At 44.7% G+C, this 23,734-nt stretch overlaps 1 protein-coding gene across 1 annotated transcript; it reads left to right on the top strand.

Annotated features, from left to right (window-relative positions):
* The first annotated feature begins 2,500 nt into the window (after window positions 1–2,500).
* LOC126092906 (E3 ubiquitin-protein ligase MARCHF2-like) lies at window positions 2,501–23,113 on the top strand. Its single transcript, XM_049908635.1, has 2 exons — window positions 2,501–2,661; window positions 22,738–23,113. Exons 1-2 carry the CDS (start codon window positions 2,501–2,503, stop codon window positions 23,111–23,113), a joined length of 537 nt encoding a protein of 178 aa, XP_049764592.1.
* Window positions 23,114–23,734: the final 621 nt, after the last annotated feature.

Below are 23,734 nucleotides of genomic sequence, written 5' to 3'. Positions count from 1 at the left end.
TCATATGTAACTCCTGCTGTGAATAGAAAGCTTTGCTAGATAATGGTGTCTGATCGAAAATCGGTGCACATAGGTCATGCAGGGGGAGATGCATGGATGTTTTTGAAATTGAGTTTTTTTTGGATTTATATGTAACTGTTGCTGTGAATAAAAAGCTTTGCTAGATAATGGTGTCTGATCGAAAATCGGTGCACATTATGAAGAAACCAGACATGATGTCATTTCTACACTTTATCAAAGCGGCGAATATGCAGTCTAGGAAGAATAATGTACGTCCACTGCCTCGACAGTAAACGATCACCTTGGTGTCAAACTGGTACGAAAACATGATTTCGGTTGCCCCGCTACAAACCTGCAAACGTAATGTCGGTAATTTCCAAGAATGATTGCCTATCGAACGTGTGGGCTCCTAACGATAATATCGAACGTGCGACTCCATGTCGACCGTATGATTCTGGTGACGCGAATTATGGTAAACATGTAGTGCGTCGCCAGGGGGACATACTTTATCGTTTCCGGTGTGAATAGCAATAAGCGAAAGTGTTGCAGTTTCGAGTGCCGAGAGCATCACATGGCGAAATGTAATTCCTCGTTAATGCAGTGTGGAAAGTTGTATCTGTTGTGATATCTATATTTCTACAACTTGAGGTTGCCTGGAAAAATTGACCCTACTGATATTGTCCTGCTATCTCTGACTGACATAGCAAAAGTGTACCTAGGTTAAGGGAAAAAGAATTGCTCCTGGCAGCTTAAACAACACGACCAATAGTGCGTGAATAAGACGTGGCTGACGGGTAAAGTAAATAAAGTTACTACTCGTACTTTGGGTCTAGTGCAGCAGGGGATACAACCCGTCGCCTTTGAACAATGACGTCATTCCTTAGTCATAGATCGTAATGTCTTCACTTCGAGGCATAGATAATAAAGCAGTTCTGTGTTCTAATAAGCACTATTATTAAAATAATTGAATGTTAATCTAAAAGCGATCGCTTGATATTCGGTACATCATTAAACGTGTGATTTAATTAACTTAATTGTTTTAGAGTAGCTGATAAGTGTTTTTTGGCTTTTTTAAAAAAAAATCTCACGAGATAGAATAAACTGATCCTACGTTACTAAGCAATCAATAAAAAAACGAAACTGAAACATAACAGCAAAAGCGAAAATGGTAAACTGCAAATAGAATACATTAGCCATGCATAACACCCACCCACCTCCCCAGGAGTCGGAACTCCCGCACCCATTAGAATACACACATGCTTCAGTAGGTGATAAGTGTTTGTTGGCTTTTTTCAAAAAAAAATCTCACTAGATAGAATAACCTGATCCTAAGATACAGATGCTTCAGTAGCTGATAAGTGTTTTTTGGCTAAAACATAACAGCTTTTGCTGTTATGTTTCAGTTTCGTTTTTTTACTGATTGCTTAATAAAGTAGGATCACTTTATTCTATCTCGTGAGATTTTTTTTTTAAAAGCGAAAAAACACTTATTAGCTACTGAAGGGAGCTACAACACGAAGAAGAATCGCTTCTCGGCTTTTGACAGCATCAATGTTTATCTCTCTCGGATTCCTTTGTTTCTCAACATTCTCCTCAGCTCTTTCATCTTTCTAATACATGGTCTCTGGCGACTTGTGACGTCATTGTTCAAAGCCGACGGGTTGTATCCCCTGCTGCACTAGACCCCGTACTTTCATTTGTTATTAACTATAAGTTAATAAACGTTCATCTCTTGTCGTTGCTCTAGTCAATATCCATAACTAGCGCCATCAGTGTCGTGTGGTCGACATCGAGTGGCACGTTCGATATATATCGTTAGGAGCCCACGCGTTTGACAGGCAATCATTCTTGGAAATTACCATGTTACATGATATCATTTCTACAATTTATCAAAGCTGCGAATATGCAGTAGAGGAAGAATAATGTATGTCCACTGCCTCGACACTAAACGGATTCCTTGGTGTCAAACTGTTGTACGAAAACATAATATCGGTTGCCCCGCTACAAACCTGAAAACGTAATATCTCTTAACCGAAAGCGGAAAATAGCCACAGAAGTCGCACGGAGATTGCTAACCGGTTGCAAAATTATCTTTGTCTCTGCCCGACCAGCACGGAATAAAGAGCGACGGTTACATCTGCGACTCGAAGCAGACGAATTCACCTTTTCGGAATGATACTAGCGAAATCCACGGAATCGGGGTTGGAAATTGAAATCGTAATAAGGAAGTGAATGGGAATAAAAACTGCCGCGGTCTGGAGTACTTGCAAGTAAACAACGAAGCGCATCGTCTTCTCGGAAAATTCGAAATTGGAGTAGAGTGAGGTGAGAGGGTGGAGCGATGCTGTCGCTGCCGGAGAGGGCGGACGCGACGGAGGAGGAGCAGCAGCAGCAGCAGCCGCCGGCGGAGGAGGAGGAGCCGGGGGCGGCGGCGGCGCTGGGGGCGGAGGCGGAGGTGCCGGCGCCGGCGGCGGCCGAGGCGGAGGACGCGGGTGGCGGAATGCCGGCGCTGACGTGCAGCAGCGGGGAGCTGTCTCGCAGCTGCCGCATCTGCCTCATGGGCGACAACGGCGAGCCTCTGGTGTCGCCCTGCAAGTGTCGCGGCTCCATGGGCATGGTGCATCTCTCCTGTCTCGAGCGGTGGCTCAGCCAGCACTCCAGGTAGGCTCGCGTTGCCCGCCGGTGACACTGGTGTTTGTTATCAGCCGGCGGACGCCGTCGGACCGCGTGGTGCTTGCGAAATTACAGTACATAGGACAGGGAGGACGCTGCGGTAGTAGCTGTCGGCTTTCATCACTGGCGTAGTTAACGCGGGACAAACGATGTGAGGGACATGGCAACTAAAACGTCATATTGTTGACGATATTTTGAAACATAAATAACGCAAGTGGGCTGATATGAAACTTCCTGGCAGATTAAAACTGTGTGCCGGACCGAGACTCGAACTCGGGACCTTTGCCTTTCGCGGGCAAGGGCTCTACCAACTGAGCTACCCAAGCACGACTCACGCCCCGGGTACGTCGTGAGTCGTGCTTGGGTAGCTCAGTTGGTAGAGCACTTGCCCGCGAAAGGCAAAGGTCCCGAGTTCTATTCTCGGTCCGGCACACAGTTTTAATCTGCCAGGAAGTTTCAAATCAGCGCACACTCTGCTGCAGAGTGAAAATCTCATTCTGGATAAATAACGCAAATAATTTTGATTTTGAGAAGTTATTATATCGGGCGAAAACTAGTTGTAATTATAACTATTACAATCAATCACATATATTATAAATTGCAGTTGTTTAAAAAAATGCCTTTTTCGCATGCTGCAGAGCGAAATTTTTATTTTTATTTATGCACCCAGACGCGTTTCGCCTTTTTTACAAGGCATCTTCAGTGGGTGTCCTGAAATATTACATGATTTGTCCCTTTTTACACATAGGTTATGGTTCCACATATAGTTTATACATTTAAAAACAGTTCCTTAACGTTTTTTTATGAAATGGAAAGGTACTTACAGGTAACTTCTTATTCATTGCATCTAAGCAAACTGCTTTTTCTCATTTGGCAACCAGGTGGACATCTTACAGTTTACTTTCAGTTCACTGTTTACATTACACATCACTGTAGCTGCCATCTTTTTAATAGATTTCACTTGTTTTTCTAAGTGTTACCAAGAACCTCAGTTTTCTGCATTAAATTGCATTCAATTGTTTCGTGAACGTGTGTGTGTGTGTGTGTGTGTGTGTGTGTGTGTGTGTGTGTATTAGAGAGGGAGAGCAATTTCTTATTTTTTATAATAAAATAAAAATTATTTTTTATTACTATTTTTATTCATTTATTTATTCTTAAAATAATTATTATTATTACTATTTTTGAGAATAAATAAATGAAAATAATAATAATAATAATTATTATTATTATTATTATATTTTCCTGTATATACTTATGAGAGGAATCAGGTGTGTAAAATAGTAATAAAAATAAAATAAATAATTTTTATTTTGTTATAAAAAATAAGAAATTGCTCTCCCTCTCTAATACACACACACACACACACACACACACACACACACACACACAAAGTTGAATGCAGAAAACTGAGGTTCTTGGTAACACTTACAAGAACAAATGAAACTCTCTATTAAAAAGATGGCAGTTACAGTGATGTGTAATGTAAACAGTGAACTGAAAGTGAACTGTAAGATGTCCACCTGGTTGCCAGATGAGAAAAAGCAGTTTGCTTATATGCAATGAATTAGAAGTTACCTGTACGTACCTTTACATTTCATAAAAAACCGTTAAGGAACTGTTTTTAAATCTATAACCTAGAAGTGAAACCATAACCTATGTGCAAAAATGGACAAATCACGTAATATTTCAGGACACCCACTGAAGATGCTTTGTAAAAAAGTCGAAACGCGTCTGGATGCATAAATAAAAATAAAAATTTCGATGTGCAGCATGCAAAAAACGCATTTTTTTTAAAGAACTGCAATTTATATACAGCTGCTGCGAAAATTGTCACTACAAGAAATGTGACATATGTTATTATTACACATGTTACAGGCCTTTATCAGACCACGTGAAGCGTTTATGACTACTTGTTCTTCTAGTACTCTTTCATTCGTTCGCTAAAGGCCCTTTTCCTTTCTTCGGTCCACTTTGGTCTCTGGGCTGTCTTCTCTGACATTAATTTCCACTTGTGTATTTTGTGTCTATAGACGCTTTTGTCTGTGATGTCCGCTGAATCTATCTGTCCTTTTTCCAGCTGAATTTTCACTTGTGCCATCTGAGGTGCAGTGGTTTTGAGCCTCTAAGTATCTAAGTAATCTCTTGGTGAGTCTGGTCTGTCGGAGTCTATTGATAGGGCCGTAGAATTTTAGTCGCCTTTTCCTGATGTCTTTGGACAACTTCTCTGCGGTGTCCCTGGAGTGAAGTCTGTGTCCTTCGCCTGTGGGTTTTGGTCGAATAATTTTCCTGATAATTTCTCTTTCCCCTATGAGGATCTTCTCTAGGTCTCCCTTGGCGTGTAGCGGCGGTGTCTCGCAGGCGTTTAGCACCTCAGGTTTGATTACAGTACTGTAGTGACGAATCTTGATGGAGGCGGACAGTCATTTTTTGTTGTAGATACCCTGTGCTTTGTATATGGCTCTCCTCTTCTTCAGTAACGTGGTGCTCTGCATGATTTCCTCCCTTTCTGTCGGTTCCAGCACTTCCCCTAGGTTGTTTAAAATGGGTAATTCCCAAGAATGATTGCCTATCGAAGTCGAGGGGTCCAAACGATACATATCGAGCGTGCGATCGTAAATTGATCATGCGACTCTGGTGGCGGGCGTTATGAGTATGTTTACGTTGGTCCCTGCTGTAACGACAAAAGAAAAGCGTAACAAAACTACTTGTCACTGTAAAGGAGACGACTTACCTTACTCGTCGTCGGTCTTGTCGTCATGTGAAAGTCCATTACGGTGGTCTGGATGGATAATTTGGATGAGTCGAACCATGTATTCTTCCTGAAACTCGTTCGTTTTCCGCACTGTCCGCAATGAAAGTATAACAGTATTTCAGCATCGAAACTGTTCTTACGAAGTTTTACACACTTGGCACCACCACAGTCTACGCAGTCCCCTCTTTCCTCGTCTAGTAGTACTCCATATTTGCGACAAAAAGTCGAACAATTTTCTACGCTGGTTAAACATGGAATTAGATTCTTCCATGTGAGAGAATCTGCCGAAGAAACTTCAAGTACACCAGACATCCAACTCACTAACGACATAAACCGTCCGGGTTTCCTTAGAAACTCACGAATAATTCGCGGAGGTGTGTAATTTAGAGCAACTAAGGAAACTATGCAAAACAGATAAAAAATGACGGTCACAAATAATTGATCAGAACGCCCGCCAGCAAAGTCGTACGATCGATTTGCGATCGCACGCTCGATATGTATCGTTTTGACTCCTCGACAACGATAGGCAATCATTCTTAGAAATTACCGAGTATTCTCTTGATGAGTCTAGTCTATGCGAGTCTACTGATAGGACCGTAGATTTTTAGTCGCCTTTCTGTGATGTCCTTGGACAGCTTCTCTGCGGTGTCTCTGGAGTGAAACCTGTGTCCTTCGCCTGTGAGTTTTGGTCGAATAATTTTCCTGATACTTCTTCTTTCCTCTCTGAGGATCTTCTCTAGGTCGCCCTAGTGTCTCGCAGGCGTATAGCACTCAGGTTTGATTACAGTATTGTAGTGACGAATCTTGATGGAGGTAGACAGACATTTTTTGTTGTAGTTACCCTGTGTTTTGTATAAGGCTCTCTTCTTCTTCAGTAACCTGGTGGTCTGCGTGATTTTCTCCTTTCCTGTCGCTTCGAGCACTTCCCCTAGGTATTTAAAATGTGCTACTCCGTTGATCTTGCCATATTTTGTGTTTAAATTCAGTATGTTGAATTTCGTGCATAAGAACTCTGTTTTTTTTTTTGAAGTAGAACTGTACCCCTGCTTTTTCTGCGCTCTCTTTGAATAGCTCTACCTGCTTTATTGCTGTGGTTTCGTTGCCTACAAGTAGTACCAGGTCGGCTGCGAAGGCTAAACAGCCAACCTCCAGTTCATCCTTGGGTCGTCCTAGTCGCACTGGCTTCCAGTACCCTTGTAACTTCAGCTCTTTCTCCGCTTCCTTAATGACTCTGTCCAACACTAGGTTGAAGAGGAGTGGTGAGAGACCATCACATTGACGCACGCCTGTCCTGACCTCCAAGGGTTCAGAGATTTCCCACCTAAATTTCACTTTAGACGTCGTGTTTGTCAGTGTCTGTTTTATCAGTCGCAGTGTCTCCTTGTGCAGGCAAATTGAACAATGACTGGCTGTCAACGGAGTCATACGCTTTCTGAAGGCCAACGAATGTGCGTATGACTGGCGTATTTCTGAGGGCTTTGATTTTCAGCGTAGTTTTCAGATTGAAGATTTGTTCTGCGCAGGAGCGACCAGGTCGGAAGCTCGCCTGGTGCTCGCCTATCTTGTGTTCCAGCGGGTCCTGTGTCCTTTTGAGTAGGCATGTTGAAAGGATCTTGTGTGTGAGTTCTAGCAGGGAAATGCCCCTGTAGTTGTTTACGTCTGCCGGCCGCGGTGGTCTAGCGGTTCTGGCGCTGCAGTCCGGAACCGCGGGACTGCTACGGTCGCAGGTTCGAATCCTGTCTCGGGCATGGGTGTGTGAGATGTCCTTAGGTTAGTTAGGTTTAAGTAGTTCTAAGTTCTAGGGGATTTATGACCTAAGATGTTGAGTCCCATAGTGCTCAGAGCCATTTGAACCATTTTTTGTTTACGTCTGTGTGGTCGCCTTTTTACAAAATGGATGAATCGGGGCGCATTTCCAGTCGTCTGGCAACTTTTCTGGTGTCCAGATATCTGTAATAATCTGTGTGACTTCTCTAAGTGAATTTGGTCCGAGGTTTTTCAGTAGTTCGGCCACTATACCGTCTTCACCAGATGTTGTGTTGTTTTTGAGTTAAATGGTTCAAATGGCTCTGAGCACTATGGGACTTAACATCTGAGGTCATCAGTCCCCTAGAACTTAGAACTACTTAAACCTAACTAACCTAAGGACATCACACACATCCATGCCCGAGGCGGGATTCGAACCTGCGACCGTTGCAGTCGCGCGGTTCCGGACTGCGCGCCTAGAACCGCTAGACCACCGCGGCCGGTGTTTTTGAGTTAGAGGATGTGTCTGTGGACCTCCTCTTGGGTAGTGAGTCTGTGCGCTTCTCTGTCGGTTCTTTCTCTATGAATCTCTCTGTGAGTTCTGGGCAATTCAGAAGTTCTGAGAAATTCTGTGCCACCACCTTGCAGTTATCCTTATATGTCAGTGCCAATTTTAAATCACTTTCCCTGAAGCAGATGTTCGCTGGTGTGTCCCCTCGGATTTCCCCTGCAAACGACCTGTAGAAATCTCTTGTGTTGTAGTTACAGAAGTTGTCCTTTATAGAGTCCAACTGTTCTTTCATGAATTTTCTCTCGGCTTATATGATAATTTTGCGGTTGTTTTTCGTGTTTCGTTGAAAGTCTGGAAAATTTTCTGGGGATTTTTTGCTATTGTATTTCTGGTATGCAACTTTCCTAGTGACGAGTGCGTTCTCGCAGTCGGTGTCCCACCAATGGTGGCGCTCACCAGTCCAGCAGTTGGGTGAGTTCCAAATCGACCAATCCCGTACCCAGTACAGAAAGAGTTCCACAATGTGCACGTACGCAAGTGAGCCAACATTAAGTCGGATCATTACCTCACACACAGAAATAAGAGAATTTTTTTATTTTTTTTTTTTTTGGAAGTAGATCGTGTGGAATATCGTAAAATGGAGCACTATAGCTGTAGTGGGGATCTCGATACGCAGCACGAACTGAAAACATATATTGATAGTAAATAAGTAGAAGCTAGTAACGAAAAATACACTTTACCTACGCAGATCAAGAGGAAATAGCGACACGCAGTTCCGAATATAATGTTGTATGTACTTACAGGGAGAAAACGGCAAGTGCCATATTCCGGTTTCTCAGAAACTTCGCTCAGTGGAACAGGAGTGAAAATAAGCGAATACGTGCCTCGGATTATTCGTCGACACTCGACCGTTTCTGAGAAAACGAGAGTCAAAGTTTTAGACATTCCTTAGAGACCGTTTAGCGCACAATAATAGCAGTGGAAATAGTGGCGTTAAGGATATAGCATTGTGATTATTGTTATTTTTTATTTTTTTTTTTTACTTTTTCGCCTCGAGTTCGAAACTCAATTATTGTTTTCAGTTGTTTTATTTTTTCATCTATCTGCAAGAAGAAGGTTATTACAGGAATGTTTTTTATCAAGTTATGGGATACAAGGATGTTATATTAATTGTAAAATTACAACTATGTTTCACACTAAGTGTCATGCATTTATTCTGTAATATGGTATTTTCGAGAGTTACGATCTTTTTAAATTCGCATATTCTTATATTTCATTCTCATATTAATTCTTATACTTTATTCTTAAGTCTGTACTGCAGACAGATTTGGTACATTGCCTTGGACGATACCGATCGTAGAATATTCGAGACACAGAAATTCCAAACACTCCGAGCATCGCGCAAAGGCAGCTTTTCCACAGTGGCATTTATTCGTATGAATCTCAGCCGGGAAACGAACGCCGTTAACATTGCTTAAGATTTCACTTCTTGGCAGTAATTTCGTGGCGAACCACCCATAGCGGATCACTTACAGTTGGTAATGAATCAAGATACGCTTCAGGAATTTCACTAGTAAGAATTTCAAATGATTTTCTGATTTATTTCTTCTGCGGTCATGGATAGGTAAATGAAAAACTAAAATACAGGTAATAACCTGGTTTCGAAAACGGTGCTCACACCTTTGAATTCCGCACTCTAGCCACTGTGCCACAGCGTCGATTATGCTAGTCGCTCGCTCAACGGCGCATAAAGTACCCCAAAAACTTTGATCACAACTCTTTCCGAACTTTCTATGGATAAGCCGAGGAAAGTGTTCACTTGTTTTGACTCCTCTTCCAGTGAGCGAAGTTTCTGGGAAATGGAGACTACGATATGCAATGTATGTAACTACCAGCAATAAATCGAAATGGTAGCAAATGGTTGTCATGAGAAGAATTTTAACGATTTTTCCGAAAGGAAACGTAACGAATACCATAAGAAATTAAAAAAGCACCACAGCTGTAGTGGAGTTCTCGATAAACAGTAGATATTTTAAAAACAATTTACCGTAAAGAAAAAAGAGGCTGATAAATCGACCTAAATATGGTCACTACCTCCGGAAAAGAAGAGACAAAATCGGAGATATAATATATGATTTTTTTTCGAAACCGATGACAACATATAGTGTTATAAAAAAGAGCAGCTCAAAATACGTACCGAGAAATCATGTCACTGCGTCACCGGTCAAAGTCGACGGTTAGCGTCAAAAATTCTTGTTGACCCTACAGATGTTCGTGACTGACTAAAAGACTGAAATACGTGTTAGATACTGTACTGAAATGTGCGCTCGAAATATACAGGGCTATTACAAATGATTGAAGCGATTTCATAAATTCACTGTAGCTCCATTCGTTGTCATATGGTCACGACACACTACAGATACGTAGAAAAACTCATAAAGTTTTATTCGGCTGAAGCCGCACTTCAGGTTTCTGCCGCCAGAGCGCTCGAGAGCGCAGTGAGACAAAATGGCGACAGAAGCCGAGAAAGCGTATGTCGTGCTTGAAATGCACTCACATCAGTCAGTCATAACAGTGCAACGACACTTCAGGACGAAGTTCAACAAAGATCCACCAACTGCTAACTCCATTCGGCGATGGTATGCGCAGTTTAAACCTTCTGGATGCCTCTGTAAGGGGAAATCAACGGGTCGGTCGGCCTGCAGTGAGCGAAGAAACGGTTGAACGCGTGCGGGCAAGTTTCACGCGTAGCCCGCGGAAAATTGGCTCATGCCACAACTGGAGACCGACAGCGCCGACTTCATCTTTCAACAGGATGGTGCTCCACCGCACTTCCATCACGATGTTCGGCATTTCTTAAACAGGAGATTGGAAAACCGATGGATCGGTCGTGGTGGAGATCACGATCAGCAGTTCATGTCATGGCCTCCACGCTCTCCCGACTTAACCCCATGCGATTTCTTTCTGCGGGGTTATGTGAAAGATTCAGTGTTTAAACCTCCTCTACCAAGAAACGTGCCAGAACTGCGAGCTCGCATCAACGATGCTTTCGAACTCATTGATGGGGACATGCTGCGCCGAGTGTGGGAGGAACTTGATTATCGGCTTGATGTCTGCCGAATCACTAAAGGGGCACATATCGAACATTTGTGAATGCCTAAAAAACTTTTTGAGTTTTTGTATGTGTGTGCAAAGCATTTTGAAAATATCTCAAATAATAAAGTTATTGTAGAGCTGTGAAATCGCTTCAGTCATTTGTAATAACCCTGTATCTGCTATTGTAAGTTACAAAACGTGTCATATTTTACGCAAAAATTATATTTTACCAAAACTACGCTAAGTGCAGCGTGGCAGTTGGCAACGAGACGTGTTGACTGATTACATAAGATGTCGGAATAAATAACCCATGCCAGTATCAGAACAGCATTCGATAAACGTCATCATGGTGTTATCTGTAGAAAGATACACAGTCACTTAATGAAAAGTAAATATCTACGACATGATATAGAGCTGTGTCTGCAAATAAATTTATACTGTGCGCTTATGTTCCAACCTAACCATCATCTCAGAAATCGCTAAAGAATTCGAAAAAAAACCCTACGCCTTAAACACGGACACGTAACATAACATCGCTCACGGTTAACGAAATTTGTTGCATTTCTTTTACGGGAGGACACCCCCATAAAGTCTCATTCAATTCATATATCTTCCGCAGCATCTTCTGCTACTATTTGTGACTAGTTCGTAGAGACGCTTCTACGCCGTTGACAATAGGTGACAACTTTTCTCCCTCTGCACGAATACTGAAGTCAAGCATGTTTTTATGATTCGATTTTCTGATCGGGTCAAATGGAATTTGCGACACTTTTTCGTACGTTTTGAACAGTGCCGTAATGGTAATAGCTGCTATGATGTCATTTCCTGGTGCCTATTTTCAGTTTAATTTCTTTTGCTGGTGTTTTTGTTTATGACATCTCTCTCTCTTTTTTATTTGTTTTATTTTTTTTTTAAATCTCTGCTGTATAAGAGAAACGTAGTGTCCCTTCGGTTTAGGCGGAAATTCTGATATTTCGTCGATTCGTAAGTCTTCTTTCTTAATGTCTATCTATATAGCTAAAGAGGTTTCTTCGTTATCGATTCATTTTCTTTCCGATAGATACACTGGCGTGCAAAACTTACGGACGGGCGTAACTTCCGTACGATGTGTTACTGCCATTTAAGATAGCTCGACGAATCTTGGACCATACATGGAAAGCAGATTTACTACATTTTCGCCATTAATGAAGTAGAACTTCAGCATCAAGCTTGGGCCTTGGCGGTATCAAAGTATACCACTGAACGTACGTAAAAAATTACAACATTGTAGACACATATACTAGTAGCTTAGGAGAGAAACGAATTGTTTCAGAAAAATGTAAATGGTTTCTGATGTCGAGTATAATTGTTTTTGGAATAAAAAAACCAGTTGGAATGTATTACTCGTACGCCTCTACTTATATGTATATGAAGGGCTTATTTCAACAGTGGTACAAGTCCATATTTGTTCATTTTAAGATAGAGAGTCCTAAAGTTAAACGAGCGCTGAAAAATCTGCAGTTGAGATACCAGAAATACACTCCTGGAAATTAAAATAAGAACACCGTGAATTCATTCTCCCAGGAAGGGGAAACTATATTGACACATTCCTGGGGTCAGATACATCACATGATCACACTGACACAACCACAGGCACATAGACACAGGCAACAGAGCATGCACAATGTCGGCACTAGTACAGTGTATATCCACCTTTCGCAGCAATGCAGGCTGCTATTCTCCCATGGAGACGATCGTAGAGATGCTGGATGTAGTCCTGTGGAACGGCTTGCCATGCCATTTGCACCTGGCGCCTCAGTTGGACCAGCGTTCGTGCTGGACGTGCAGACCGCGTGAGACGACGCTTCATCCAGTCCCAAACATGCTCAATGGGGGACAGATCCGGAGTTCTTGCTGGCCAGGGTAGTTGACTTACACCTTCTAGAGCACGTTGGGTGGCACGGGATACATGCGGACGTGCATTGTCCTGTTGGAACAGCAAGTTCCCTTTCCGTTCTAGGAATGGTAGAACGATGGGTTCGATGACGGTTTGGATGTACCGTGCACTATTCAGTGTCCCCTCGACGATCACCAGTGGTGTACGGCCAGTGTAGGAGATCGCTCCCCACACCATGATGCCGGGTGTTGGCCCTGTGTGCCTCGGTCGTATGCAGTCCTGATTGTGGCGCTCACCTGCACGGCGCCAAACACGCATACGACCATCATTGGCACCAAGGCAGAAGCGACTCTCATCGCTGAAGACGACACGTCTCCATTCGTCCCTCCATTCACGCCTGTCGCGACACCACTGGAGGCGGGCTGCACGATGTTGGGGCGTGAGCGGAAGACGGCCTAACGGTGTGCGGGACCGTAGCCCAGCTTCATGGAGACGGTTGCGAATGGTCCTCGCCGATACCCCAGGAGCAACAGTGTCCCTAATTTGCTGGGAAGTGGCGGTGCGGTCCCCTACGGCACTGCGTAGGATCCTACGGTCTTGGCGTGCATCCGTGCGTCGCTGCGGTCCGGTCCCAGGTCGACAGGCACGTGCACCTTCCGCCGACCACTGGCGACAACATCGATGTACTGTGGAGACCTCACGCCCCACGTGTTGAGCAATTCGGCGGTACGTCCACCCGGCCTCCCGCATGCCCACTATACGCCCTCGCTCAAAGTCCGTCAACTGCACATACGGTTCACGTCCACGCTGTCGCGGCATGCTACCAGTGTTAAAGACTGCGATGGAGCTCCGTATGCCACGGCAAACTGGCTGACACTGACGGCGGCGGTGCACAAATGCTGCGCAGCTAGCGCCATTCGACGGCCAACACCGCGGTTCCTGGTGTGTCCGCTGTGCCGTGCGTGTGATCATTGCTTGTACAGCCCTCTCGCAGTGTCCGGAGCAAGTATGGTGGGTCTGACACACCGGTGTCAATGTGTTCTTTTTTCCATTTCCAGGAGTGTATTCAAGCATATGGCTTCTTGCTAGAGATGAACCTTTCTTTCTGTCGTTAATGTCAGAAGCACTATAATCAAAAAAGTGGAGGTAATGGACTTGTGCCACTATTGAAATAAGCCCTTCATATATAGTATACAATTTACTTGATTAACATCAAATACACTCTAAAAATTCCTACTTCAGATAACTAGATAGTCTATTGAAGAGAAAGAGCTTCACAATATGAGCAAGTCAGTAACGCATTGCTCCACCTCTGGCTCTAATTCCAGCAGTTATTCGGCTAGGCAGTGGCTGACAGAATTTCTGGGCGTCCTTGTGAGGGATGTCGTGCCAAATTCTGCCCAAATGTTGCGATAGATGGTAAAAATCCCTAGCTGAGTGGAGAGCCCTATCCGCAGCGCTCCAAACGCTCTCAATTTGGGAGAGGTCCGGTGACCTTGCTGAGCAAGTCGGGCTTTGGCAACCACGAGCACTGGCAACACAACCTCTCGCTGTGTGCAGGCGAGCATTATTTTGCTTAAACGTAAGCCCAGACTGGCTTGCCACGAAGAGCAACAGAGCAGAGCGAAGAAAATCGTCGACGTACCGCTGTGCTGTAAGGGTGCCGCGAATGACAACCAAAGAGGTTCTGCTGTGAAGTGAAATCGCGCCCCAGACCGTCACACCTGGTTGCTGGGCCTCATGGTGACCGAGAGTCAGGGTCGTACTGCTCCGCCCTCTGGCTAGTCTGCAGACGTGTGTTCGCTGGTCATCTGGGTTCAGTTCGGAGCGGCTCTCCTCACGGAAGGCAATTCTACCTTAGTCAGTGAGATTCTAGGTCAATGTTGTTGTTGTGATCTTCACTCCTAAGACTGGTTTGATGCAGCTCTCCATGCTACTCTATCCTGAGCAAGCTTCTTCATCTCCCAGTACCTACTGAAACCTACATACTTCTGAATATGGTTAGTGTATTCATCTCTCGGCCTCCCTCTAGGATTTTTACCCTCCACGCTGCCCTCCATCGCTAAATTTGTGATCCCTTGATGCCTCAGAACATGTCCTACCAACCGGTCCCTTCTTCTTCTCAAGTTCTGCCACAAACTCCTCTTTTCCCCAATTCTATTCGATACCTCGTCTTTAGTTATCTGACCTACCCATTCAATCTTCAGCATTCTTCTGTAGCACCACATTTCGAAAGCTTCAATTCTCTTCTTGTCCAAAATATTTATCGTCCATGTTTCACTTCCATACATGGCTACACTCCATACAAATACTTTCAGAAACCACTTCCTGACACTTAAATATATACTCGATGTTAATAAATTTCTCTTCTTCAGAAACGCTTTCCTTGCCATTGCCAGTCTACATTTTATATCTTCCCTACTTCGACCATCATCAGTTATTTTGCTCCCCAAATAGCAAAACTCCCTTACTACTCTAAGTGTCTCATTTCCTAATCTAATTCCCTCAGCATCACCCGACTTAATTTGACTATATTCCATTATCCTCGTTTTGCTTTTGTTGATGTTCATCTTATATCCTTCTTTCAAGACACTGTCCATTCCATTCCGTTCAACTGCTCTTCCCTTCCTAGTCCTCTGTTGTCTCTGACAGAATTACAGTGTTCATCGGCGAACCTCAAAGTTTTTATTTCTTCTCCATGGATTTTAATACCCACTCCGAATTTTTCTTTTTTTCCTTTACTGCTTGCTCAATATACAGATTGAATAACATCGGGGCAGGCTACAACCCTGTCTCACTCCCTTCCCAACCGCTGCTTCCCTTTGATGTCCCTCGACTCTTATAACTGCCATCTGGTTTCTGTACAAATTGTAAATAGCCTTTCGCTCCCTGTATTTTACACCTGCCAGCTTCAGAATTGGGAAGAGAGTATTCAATTCAACATTGTCAAAAGCTTTCTCTAAGTCTACAAATGCTAAAAACGTAGGTTTGCCTTTTCTTAATCTTTCTTCTAAGATAAGTCGTAAGGTTAGTATTGCCTCACGAGTTCCAACATTTCTACGGAATCCAAACTGATCTTCCCCGAGGTCGGCTTCTACCAGTTTTTCCATTCGTCTGTAAAGAATTCGTGTTATTATTTTGCAGCTGTGACTTATTAAACTGATTGTTCGGTAATTTTCACATCTTTCAACACCTGCTTTCTTTGGGATTGGAATTATTATATTCTTCTTGAAGTTTGAGGGTATTTCGCCTGTCTCATACATCTTGCCCACAAGATGGTAGAGTTTTGTCAGGACTGGCTCTCCCAAGGCCGTCAGTAGTTCTAATGGAATGTTGTCTACTCCCGGGGCGTTATTTCAACTCAGGCCTTTCAGTGCTCTGTCAAACTCTTCACGCAGTATCGTTTCTCCCATTTCTCTTTAATTTTCCTATCTTGCCCCTATTAATATGCGCCTCTACATCCTTACTTTTGTCCTCGAGCCATCCCTGTTTAGCCATTTTGCACTTCCTATCGATCTCATTTTTGAGACGTTTGTATTCCTTTTTGCCTGCTTCATTTCAAAAATGGTTCAAATGGCTCTGAGCACTATGGGACTTAACATCTGTGGTCATCAGTCCCCTAGAACTTAGAACTATTTAAACCTAACTAACCTAAGGACATCACACACATCCATGCCCGAGACAGGATTCGAACCTGCGACCGTAGCAGTCCCGCGGTTCCGAACTGAGCGCCTAGAACCGCTAGACCACCGCGGCCGGCCCTGCTTCATTTACCGCATTTTTATATTTTCTCCTTTCATCAATTAAATTCAGTATTTTTTCTGTCACCCAAGGTTTTCTACTAGCCGTCGTCTTTTTACCTACTTGATCCTCTGCTGCCTTCACTACTTCATCCCTCAAAGCTACCCATTCTTCTTCTACTGTATTTCTTTCCCCCATTCCTGTCAATTGTTCCCTTATGTTTGCATGAAACTCTGTACAACCTCTGGTTGAGTCAGTTTATCCAGGTCCCATCTCCTTAAATTCCGATGTGTCCAAAACCACTGCAAACGGTCTTGTTGGTGTGCAGAGGTCAATGGCAAGCGTTGCAGCTTGACTATCGCGCACCGTATGACCCGACAACTAGGAGCGTTCGTGTTGGGTGCCATTTCTTTTCATAGCGGGACCCCTATGGTTGACATCCGAGGCACCCACGCAGCACAGTGGTACGTCGACGATATTCTACGCCCCTTTTGTAGCTCTTCATGGCAACCCATCCTGAGCTTGTATTTCAACAAGATAGTTCTCGCCCGCACACGACGAGAGATTCTATTGCCTGTCTTCGTGCTTGCCAATGCCTACCTTGGCCAGCAAAGTCGCCGGATCTCTGTCCAACTGAGAGAGTTTGGTGGACTTTGGGCAGGGTGCTCTAACCATCTGGGGATTTTGACAGTGTAACGCGCCAAGCTGAAGAAATTTGGCACGATATCACTCAGGAGGACATCCAACGATCTATCAATCAATGCCAAGCAGAATAACAGTTTGCATCAGGGCCAGAGGTGGACCAGCGCGCATTGTTGACTTGCTCAGTTTGTGGACCTCTTTCTCTTGAATAACTCATTCAGTTTTTTTCGGAATTGTAATCATTTGTTTGTCTGTCCATGTACAAGGGTCGTACAATAAGTAATTCCCCACTTTTTTTCTCAGAACGTATTTACTGTTAAGAGTCAGAATTTGGTGACATTATACATTAACATGTCTTGTCCATCTGCTACTTTTTACATAGTCTCCATCACGTTCTACGGCCGTACGCCAACGCTGTGGAAGAGCATGTATTTCCTGCTGGTAGCAGTTCTTGTCCTGTAGGCGTAGCCATGTTTGCACTATTGTCGTCTTCAAAGGGAGTTCCCCGTAGAGACTCCTTAAGCGGCTCGAAGAGATGGAAGTCCGAGGGTTCCAGGTCTGGACTGTAGGTTGGATGAGGCAGTGATGTCCAACCCAATTTGGCGATGTGTTCCCTGGTTCTCAGACTTGTGTGTGGGCGTGCATTATCGTGTTGGAGCAAGATTTCTGCTGGATTCTTGTCCGATCGAACGCGTCGGAAACGGTTCTCGAATTTATTCAGAGTCTTCGTGTATGCCCCTGAATTGATGGTTGACCCTCTTGGCATCACACCCACGAGAATGACGCCATAAGAATCCCAGAAGACATCGACCATGACTTTTCCGGCAGTGGGGATTGTGTTGAAGTTCTTGTTTTGTGGTGAATGAGGGTGATGCCTTTTTGTTCCCGGCGCAAGGTGATGCACCCATTTTCGTCCTCCGTAACGATCTGCGACAGAAAGGCCTCTCCATCTGTCTCAAAACGCTCCAACAATTCACATAAAATGATGTTTCTTTGAATCTTGTGGTTCACTGTGAGCATTCGTGGAACCCATCGTGAGCACCTCTTTGGTTCAAATGGTTCAGATAGCTCTGAGCACTATGGTACTTAACGTCTGAGGTCATATGTCCCCTAGTTCTTAGAACTACAGGGTGTTTCAAAAATGACCGGTATATTTGAAACGGCAATAAAAACTAAACGAGCAGCGATAGAAATACACCGTTTGTTGCAATATGCTTGGGACAACAGTACATTTTCAGGCAGACAAACTTTCGAAATTACAGTAGTTACAATTGTCAACAACAGATGGCGCTGCGGTCTGGGAAACTCTATAGTACGATATTTTCCACATATGCACCATGCGTAGCAATAATATGGCGTAGTCTCTGAATGAAATTACCCAAAACCTTTGACAACGTGTCTGGCGGAATGGCTTCACATGCAGATGAGATGTACTGCTTCAGCTGTTCAATTGTTTCTGGATTCTGGCGGTACACCTGGTCTTTCCAGTGTCCCCACAGAAAGAAGTCACAGGGGTTCATGTCTGGCGAATAGGGAGGCCAATCCACGCCGCCTCCTGTATGTTTCGGATAGCCCAAAGCAATCACACGATCATCGAAATATTCATTCAGGAAATTAAAGACGTCGGCCGTGCGATGTGGCCGGGCACCATCTTGCATAAACCACGAGGTGTTCGCAGTGTCGTCTAAGGCAGTTTGTACCGCCACAAATTCACGAAGATTGTCCCGATAGCGTGATGCAGTAATCGTTTCGGATCTGAAAAATGGGCCAATGATTCCTTCGGAAGAAATGGCGGCCCAGACCAGTACTTTTTGAGGATGCAGGGACGATGGGACTGCAACATGGGGCTTTTCGGTTCCCCATATGCGCCAGTTCTGTTTATTGACGAAGCCGTCCAGGTAAAAATAAGCTTCGTCAGTAAACCAAATGCTGCCCACATGCATATCGCCGTCATCAATCCTGTGCACTATATCGTTAGCGAATGTCTCTCGTGCAGCAATGGTAGCGGCGCTGAGGGGTTGCCGCGTTTGAATTTTGTACGGATAGAGGTGTAAACTCTGGCGCATGAGACGATACGTGGACGTTGGCGTCATTTGGACCGCAGCTGCAACACGGCGAACGGAAACCCGAGGCCGCTGTCGGATCACCTGCTGCACTAGCTGCGCGTTGCCCTCTGTGGTTGCCGTACACGGTCGCCCTACCTTTCCAGCACGTTCATCTGTCACGTTCCCAGTCCGTTGAAATTTTTCAAACAGATCCTTTATTGTATCGCTTTTCGGTCCTTTGGTTACATTAAACCTCCGTTGAAAACTTCGTCTTGTTGCAACAACACTATGTTCAAGGCGGTGGAATTCCAACACCCGAAAAATCCTCTGTTCTAAGGAATAAACCATGTTTTCCACAGCACACTTGCACGTTGTGAACAGCACACGCTTACAGCAGAAAGACGACGTACAGAATGGCGCACCCACAGACTGCGTTGTCTTCTATATCTTTCACATCACTTGCAGCGCCATCTGTTGTTGAAAATTGTAACTACTGTAATTTCGAAAGTTTGTCTGCCTGAAAATGTACTGTTGTCCCAAGCATATTGCAACAAACGGTGTATTTCTATCGCTGCTCGTTTAGTTTTTATTGCCGTTTCAAATATACCGGTCATTTTTGAAACACCCTGTACTTAAACCTAACCAACCTAAGGACATCACACACATCCATGCCCGAGGCAGGATTCGAACCTGCGACAGTACCAGTTGCGCAGTTCCGGACTGAAGCGCCTAGAACCGCTCGGCCACCGCGGCCGGCGAGCACCTCTTTGAATATCCGAGAGTCTCGATCATCGCAGACGCACTTCCAGTGCTGACCGACAACTGTAGAGCCAATTCTCGAGTTGTGATGCGCCGGTCGGCACGAATAGTGGCAACCGCACGATTCAGCACGTCTGGAGCAGTGGCTGTGACAGGACGTCCCGAGAGTGGCTGATCGTGGAGCTCTGTTTCTGCATTTCCTGAGGCTGTAACTTTGTTCTCCCATCGACCAACTGTACTCCTATCAGCTGCAGCATCGCCATAAACTGCACACGAACGTTTATGGGTGTAAACCACGTTTTCTTTTCCTGCACACAAGAATTCAATAACAGCACGCTGCTTGTAATGTGAGTCGTATATAGCCGTCATTTTGACACTGTACTACCGCTCTGCCATCTGACAGAATGGTTCGAAAGTTCACCGGCGCACAGAAAAAACATTAAACCAGCAACGACGTTGGCCTGTCTGTATCAATGGCCTTTCTTTTTTTTTTTTTTTTTTTAAATGTGGGGTATTACTTACCGAACGACCCTCGTACAACACATGTAGCAATTTCCGGCCCATTCAGATAATTCCTTTGTGGTGCGTCGTTGTTTCTGTCTTAGAGTGTAGTTGACAGATTAAGGGGGGTAGGACGTCAAACAGGCCAACTTGAAGCAGGAGAGGCACAACAGGACATTTTAATTTCCACTGTCTATACTTTTACATATAAATTCATAAAACTATATCAGCATGACCAGGAAGGGTTCAGGATTGACTCTCATAGCAGTGGAAGTTCAAAACGAAAGCAAAATAATTTTTTTTACACTTAAAATTTCATCATTTTAAAAACTGTGGTAAAAATTGAGATAATTAACTATAAAATTTGAGTTTTTTCTAAACGTGAAGTTTAAAATGTAACACCTCATTCACTTTTTCATAAAGTAAATAAATTCTAGAGTTTCAGACACCTGTAAGTATGGTTTGTATGCTGTGCAACATTCATCGAAGAATCTCTCTTACTTATGAAGAGAAGTGTACCTACAGCAACAAATGCAGCCAATAGTAAGTGAAAAAATGATGAAATTTCACCTGTAAAAAAAAATTATTTTGTAGTGTTTCTGAACTTCCACTGCTATGAGAGTGAACCCTGAGTCCTTCCTGGTCATACTGACAAAGTTTTATGAATTTATTTGTAAAAGTATAGACAGTGGAAATTAAAATGCCCTGTGGTGCCTCTCCTGCTCCAAGTCGGCCCGTTTGGCGTCCTACCCCCTTAACTCTTTTGTAAGATAGCCAGACACTTGAGACTGTTTTGTACCTCTTGGAGAGTGAAGTGCGGGAAGTTAGTGGTCTTGCGCTGACCAGTAGAGATGGGGGATCTGAACTGATTCGTAGAGTTGAATCTTTCAAAGGAGTGAACAATCAGTGATTCAGAAAAAAAGAACGGTAGCTCCAAACGTTTCCCATGGCAGAGAGAGAGAGAGAGAGAGAGAGAGAGAGAGAGAGAGAGAGAGACGGAGCATATCAGCGGCGCCTCTGCTGGTCAGAGTACAGTGCACGCCACACAACACAGCCGGCGCCGGCCTCTGCCCTGCTTCTCCTACCTTGGCTGCCTGCATTGTGTAGTGCCCCATTGGATTTAGTGTTTCACATATGCCGTGCCATCTCTGTGCATCGTCTGCCGCGTGCAGTGTCTGGTGCAGCTTAACTTCGCATCGCACTCTGTCGGCGATCGTTTCAGTCGCATGTCCTGCCCTCTGCGCAGTTGATGCGAGCAACAGGACAGAGAGCCACCTAGCGGATAACATAGGAACTACTTGCAACAACCTGCTCGCAAGAGAACGGACGATTTGTCTCGGAGCGGGTGACTGATGGCCGTTCACCGCTTCCCCCACCCTCGGAACTCGCCCGCTCAATGCTCACCCCACCGTTCTCGACTCTAGCCAGAGCGTTGAGCAAAGCAACTCAGGTGTCACTCTGGTCTCTGCGGTCTCAGCTCACGCAGTAATACAGCTCGCGGCTCGACCTGCTTGACTCAGCGCCTCTGCATCGGAGTTCGTTCCTACTGGATATTGTTCTTCGTAGTAATACCGCTATGTATATTACATTATTATGTTATGTATACATCATTTGTTTTTATTTTATTTATATTTGTTTAAACTGATCAGATTATGTTCCTGACAACTCCTCTTACTATAGGATTTTTATTATGGACACTCGAATTAACGCTTTAATTACGAGGGAACCAATAAACGTATCGCAAAATGTGATACACCAATATTTTCCTTGTTTTATTCTGCGTAAGGCTATATGCAGCACTTTAGTCTTACAGTCAAATTTATATATATATTTTTCTTATTCTGGTACGGATTTTGCGATTTTACGCGTCTTCGGAAGGAAACGTTCACTTTAAAAATATATGGCTTGCGATGTATTTGTACAAGGTTAATGAAATTTTAATACATTATAGCCAAATATATTGTTAATGTAAATCTCAAGTTACAACATTTTCCGATTACCCAAAAAACCACTATAGTGCAAAATAAAACAATAATCAAAAACTTAGTCATATCGTGGAAATTTCAATAAACAATACAAAATTCTTACTCATTATCTGTGTTACTTCAAAATAGGATCAAATAAGAACAAAATACAGGTATATTACTAGAATAAACCAAGTTTAAAGGGCAATGTGCCTTCCATTTATTTTCTATTGTGAATGAGTGGTGAGTCATGAAAAAGAGCTAGTTCATTTCAGGGAGTGAACAGTTCTAATCCGATCTCTGAAAAGAACAGTTTTTCCTATCTCTACTGACCAGTAGTGGTCTTGTGAGGGACGCTAGTGGCCAGCCCCTAGTCCGCTGCGCTGCTGGACCGCACCTAGCGGGCTGTGTCGTTTGGGTCGCGTGCGCAGGAACTACTGCGAGCTGTGCCTGTTCGAGTTCCCGGTGACGCGCATCCCGCGCTACGGCGTGGCGCGCTCGCTGCGCCTGTGGTTCTGCCACCCGCGCGTGCGCCAGAGCCTCATGGAGGACCTGCTGGTGCTGGCGGCGCTCACCTTCGTCGTGGCGGGCATCGTGGCCGTCTGCCTGCTGGGCCTGCAGTACTTCGCCGCCGAGGGCCTCAAGCTGGGCATCTCGCGCGCCTACACCGTCGCCGTCATCTCCTCCTTCATGGCGCTCGTGCTGCTCGGCTACTTCGTCATCGTCTGCCTGCTGGTGCGCGACCTCGTCGTGCCGTGGCACGTGTGGTGGCGGCGCTGCGCCGTCGTCCGCATCATCCTCGACTAGCGCCCTCTCGAGGCGCCTTCCGTCAATAAAGACCCCCGTTTTCTGACACCGCCACACGCGGTTATTATTCCACCGGTGGCACACAGTTTAACCCCGACTCTGACGCGCGTACGCGTGCTGGGACTCGCTGGATGTCCCTCTGAGGAATGTTGTGTCAAGTTCCGTTCAAATTTGGTGTTAGGTCGTAAAAAGCCCGAGCTGGTTGGAGAGTCCTGTCCACAACGCTCCAAAGGTCGCCAATTGGAAGAGCGGTCCGGGACCTTGCCCGGCCGAGATAGGGTTTGGCCAGCAGGAAGACAGGCAATAGAACCTCCCGCCGTGTGCGGGCAAGCATTATCTTGCTGAAGTGGAAGCCATGAAGGGCAACAAAGCAGAGTATAGAATATCTTCGATATTCCGCTGTGCTGTAAGGGTGCTGCAGATGACTACCAAGGTCGTCCTGCTGTGTAGTGAAATGGCACCCCACAACGTCACACCTGGCTGCCCGACCGCACGGTGGCCGAGAGTCAGAGTCGTATCGCATCGCTCTCAGGCGCGTCTCCAGACATTGAAAGTTTTGTGACGGCTCCCAAACCCGAGGTCCTCGGCGGTACTTTTGGGGCAGCCACCACAAATTGTACA

Source organism: Schistocerca cancellata, chromosome 7, assembly GCF_023864275.1.
Source record: "Schistocerca cancellata isolate TAMUIC-IGC-003103 chromosome 7, iqSchCanc2.1, whole genome shotgun sequence".
In the NCBI taxonomy this organism is placed as follows: domain Eukaryota; kingdom Metazoa; phylum Arthropoda; class Insecta; order Orthoptera; family Acrididae; genus Schistocerca; species Schistocerca cancellata.
Note: the sequence above shows the minus strand (reverse complement) of the source record. Positions and strands in the feature narration are given on the sequence as shown.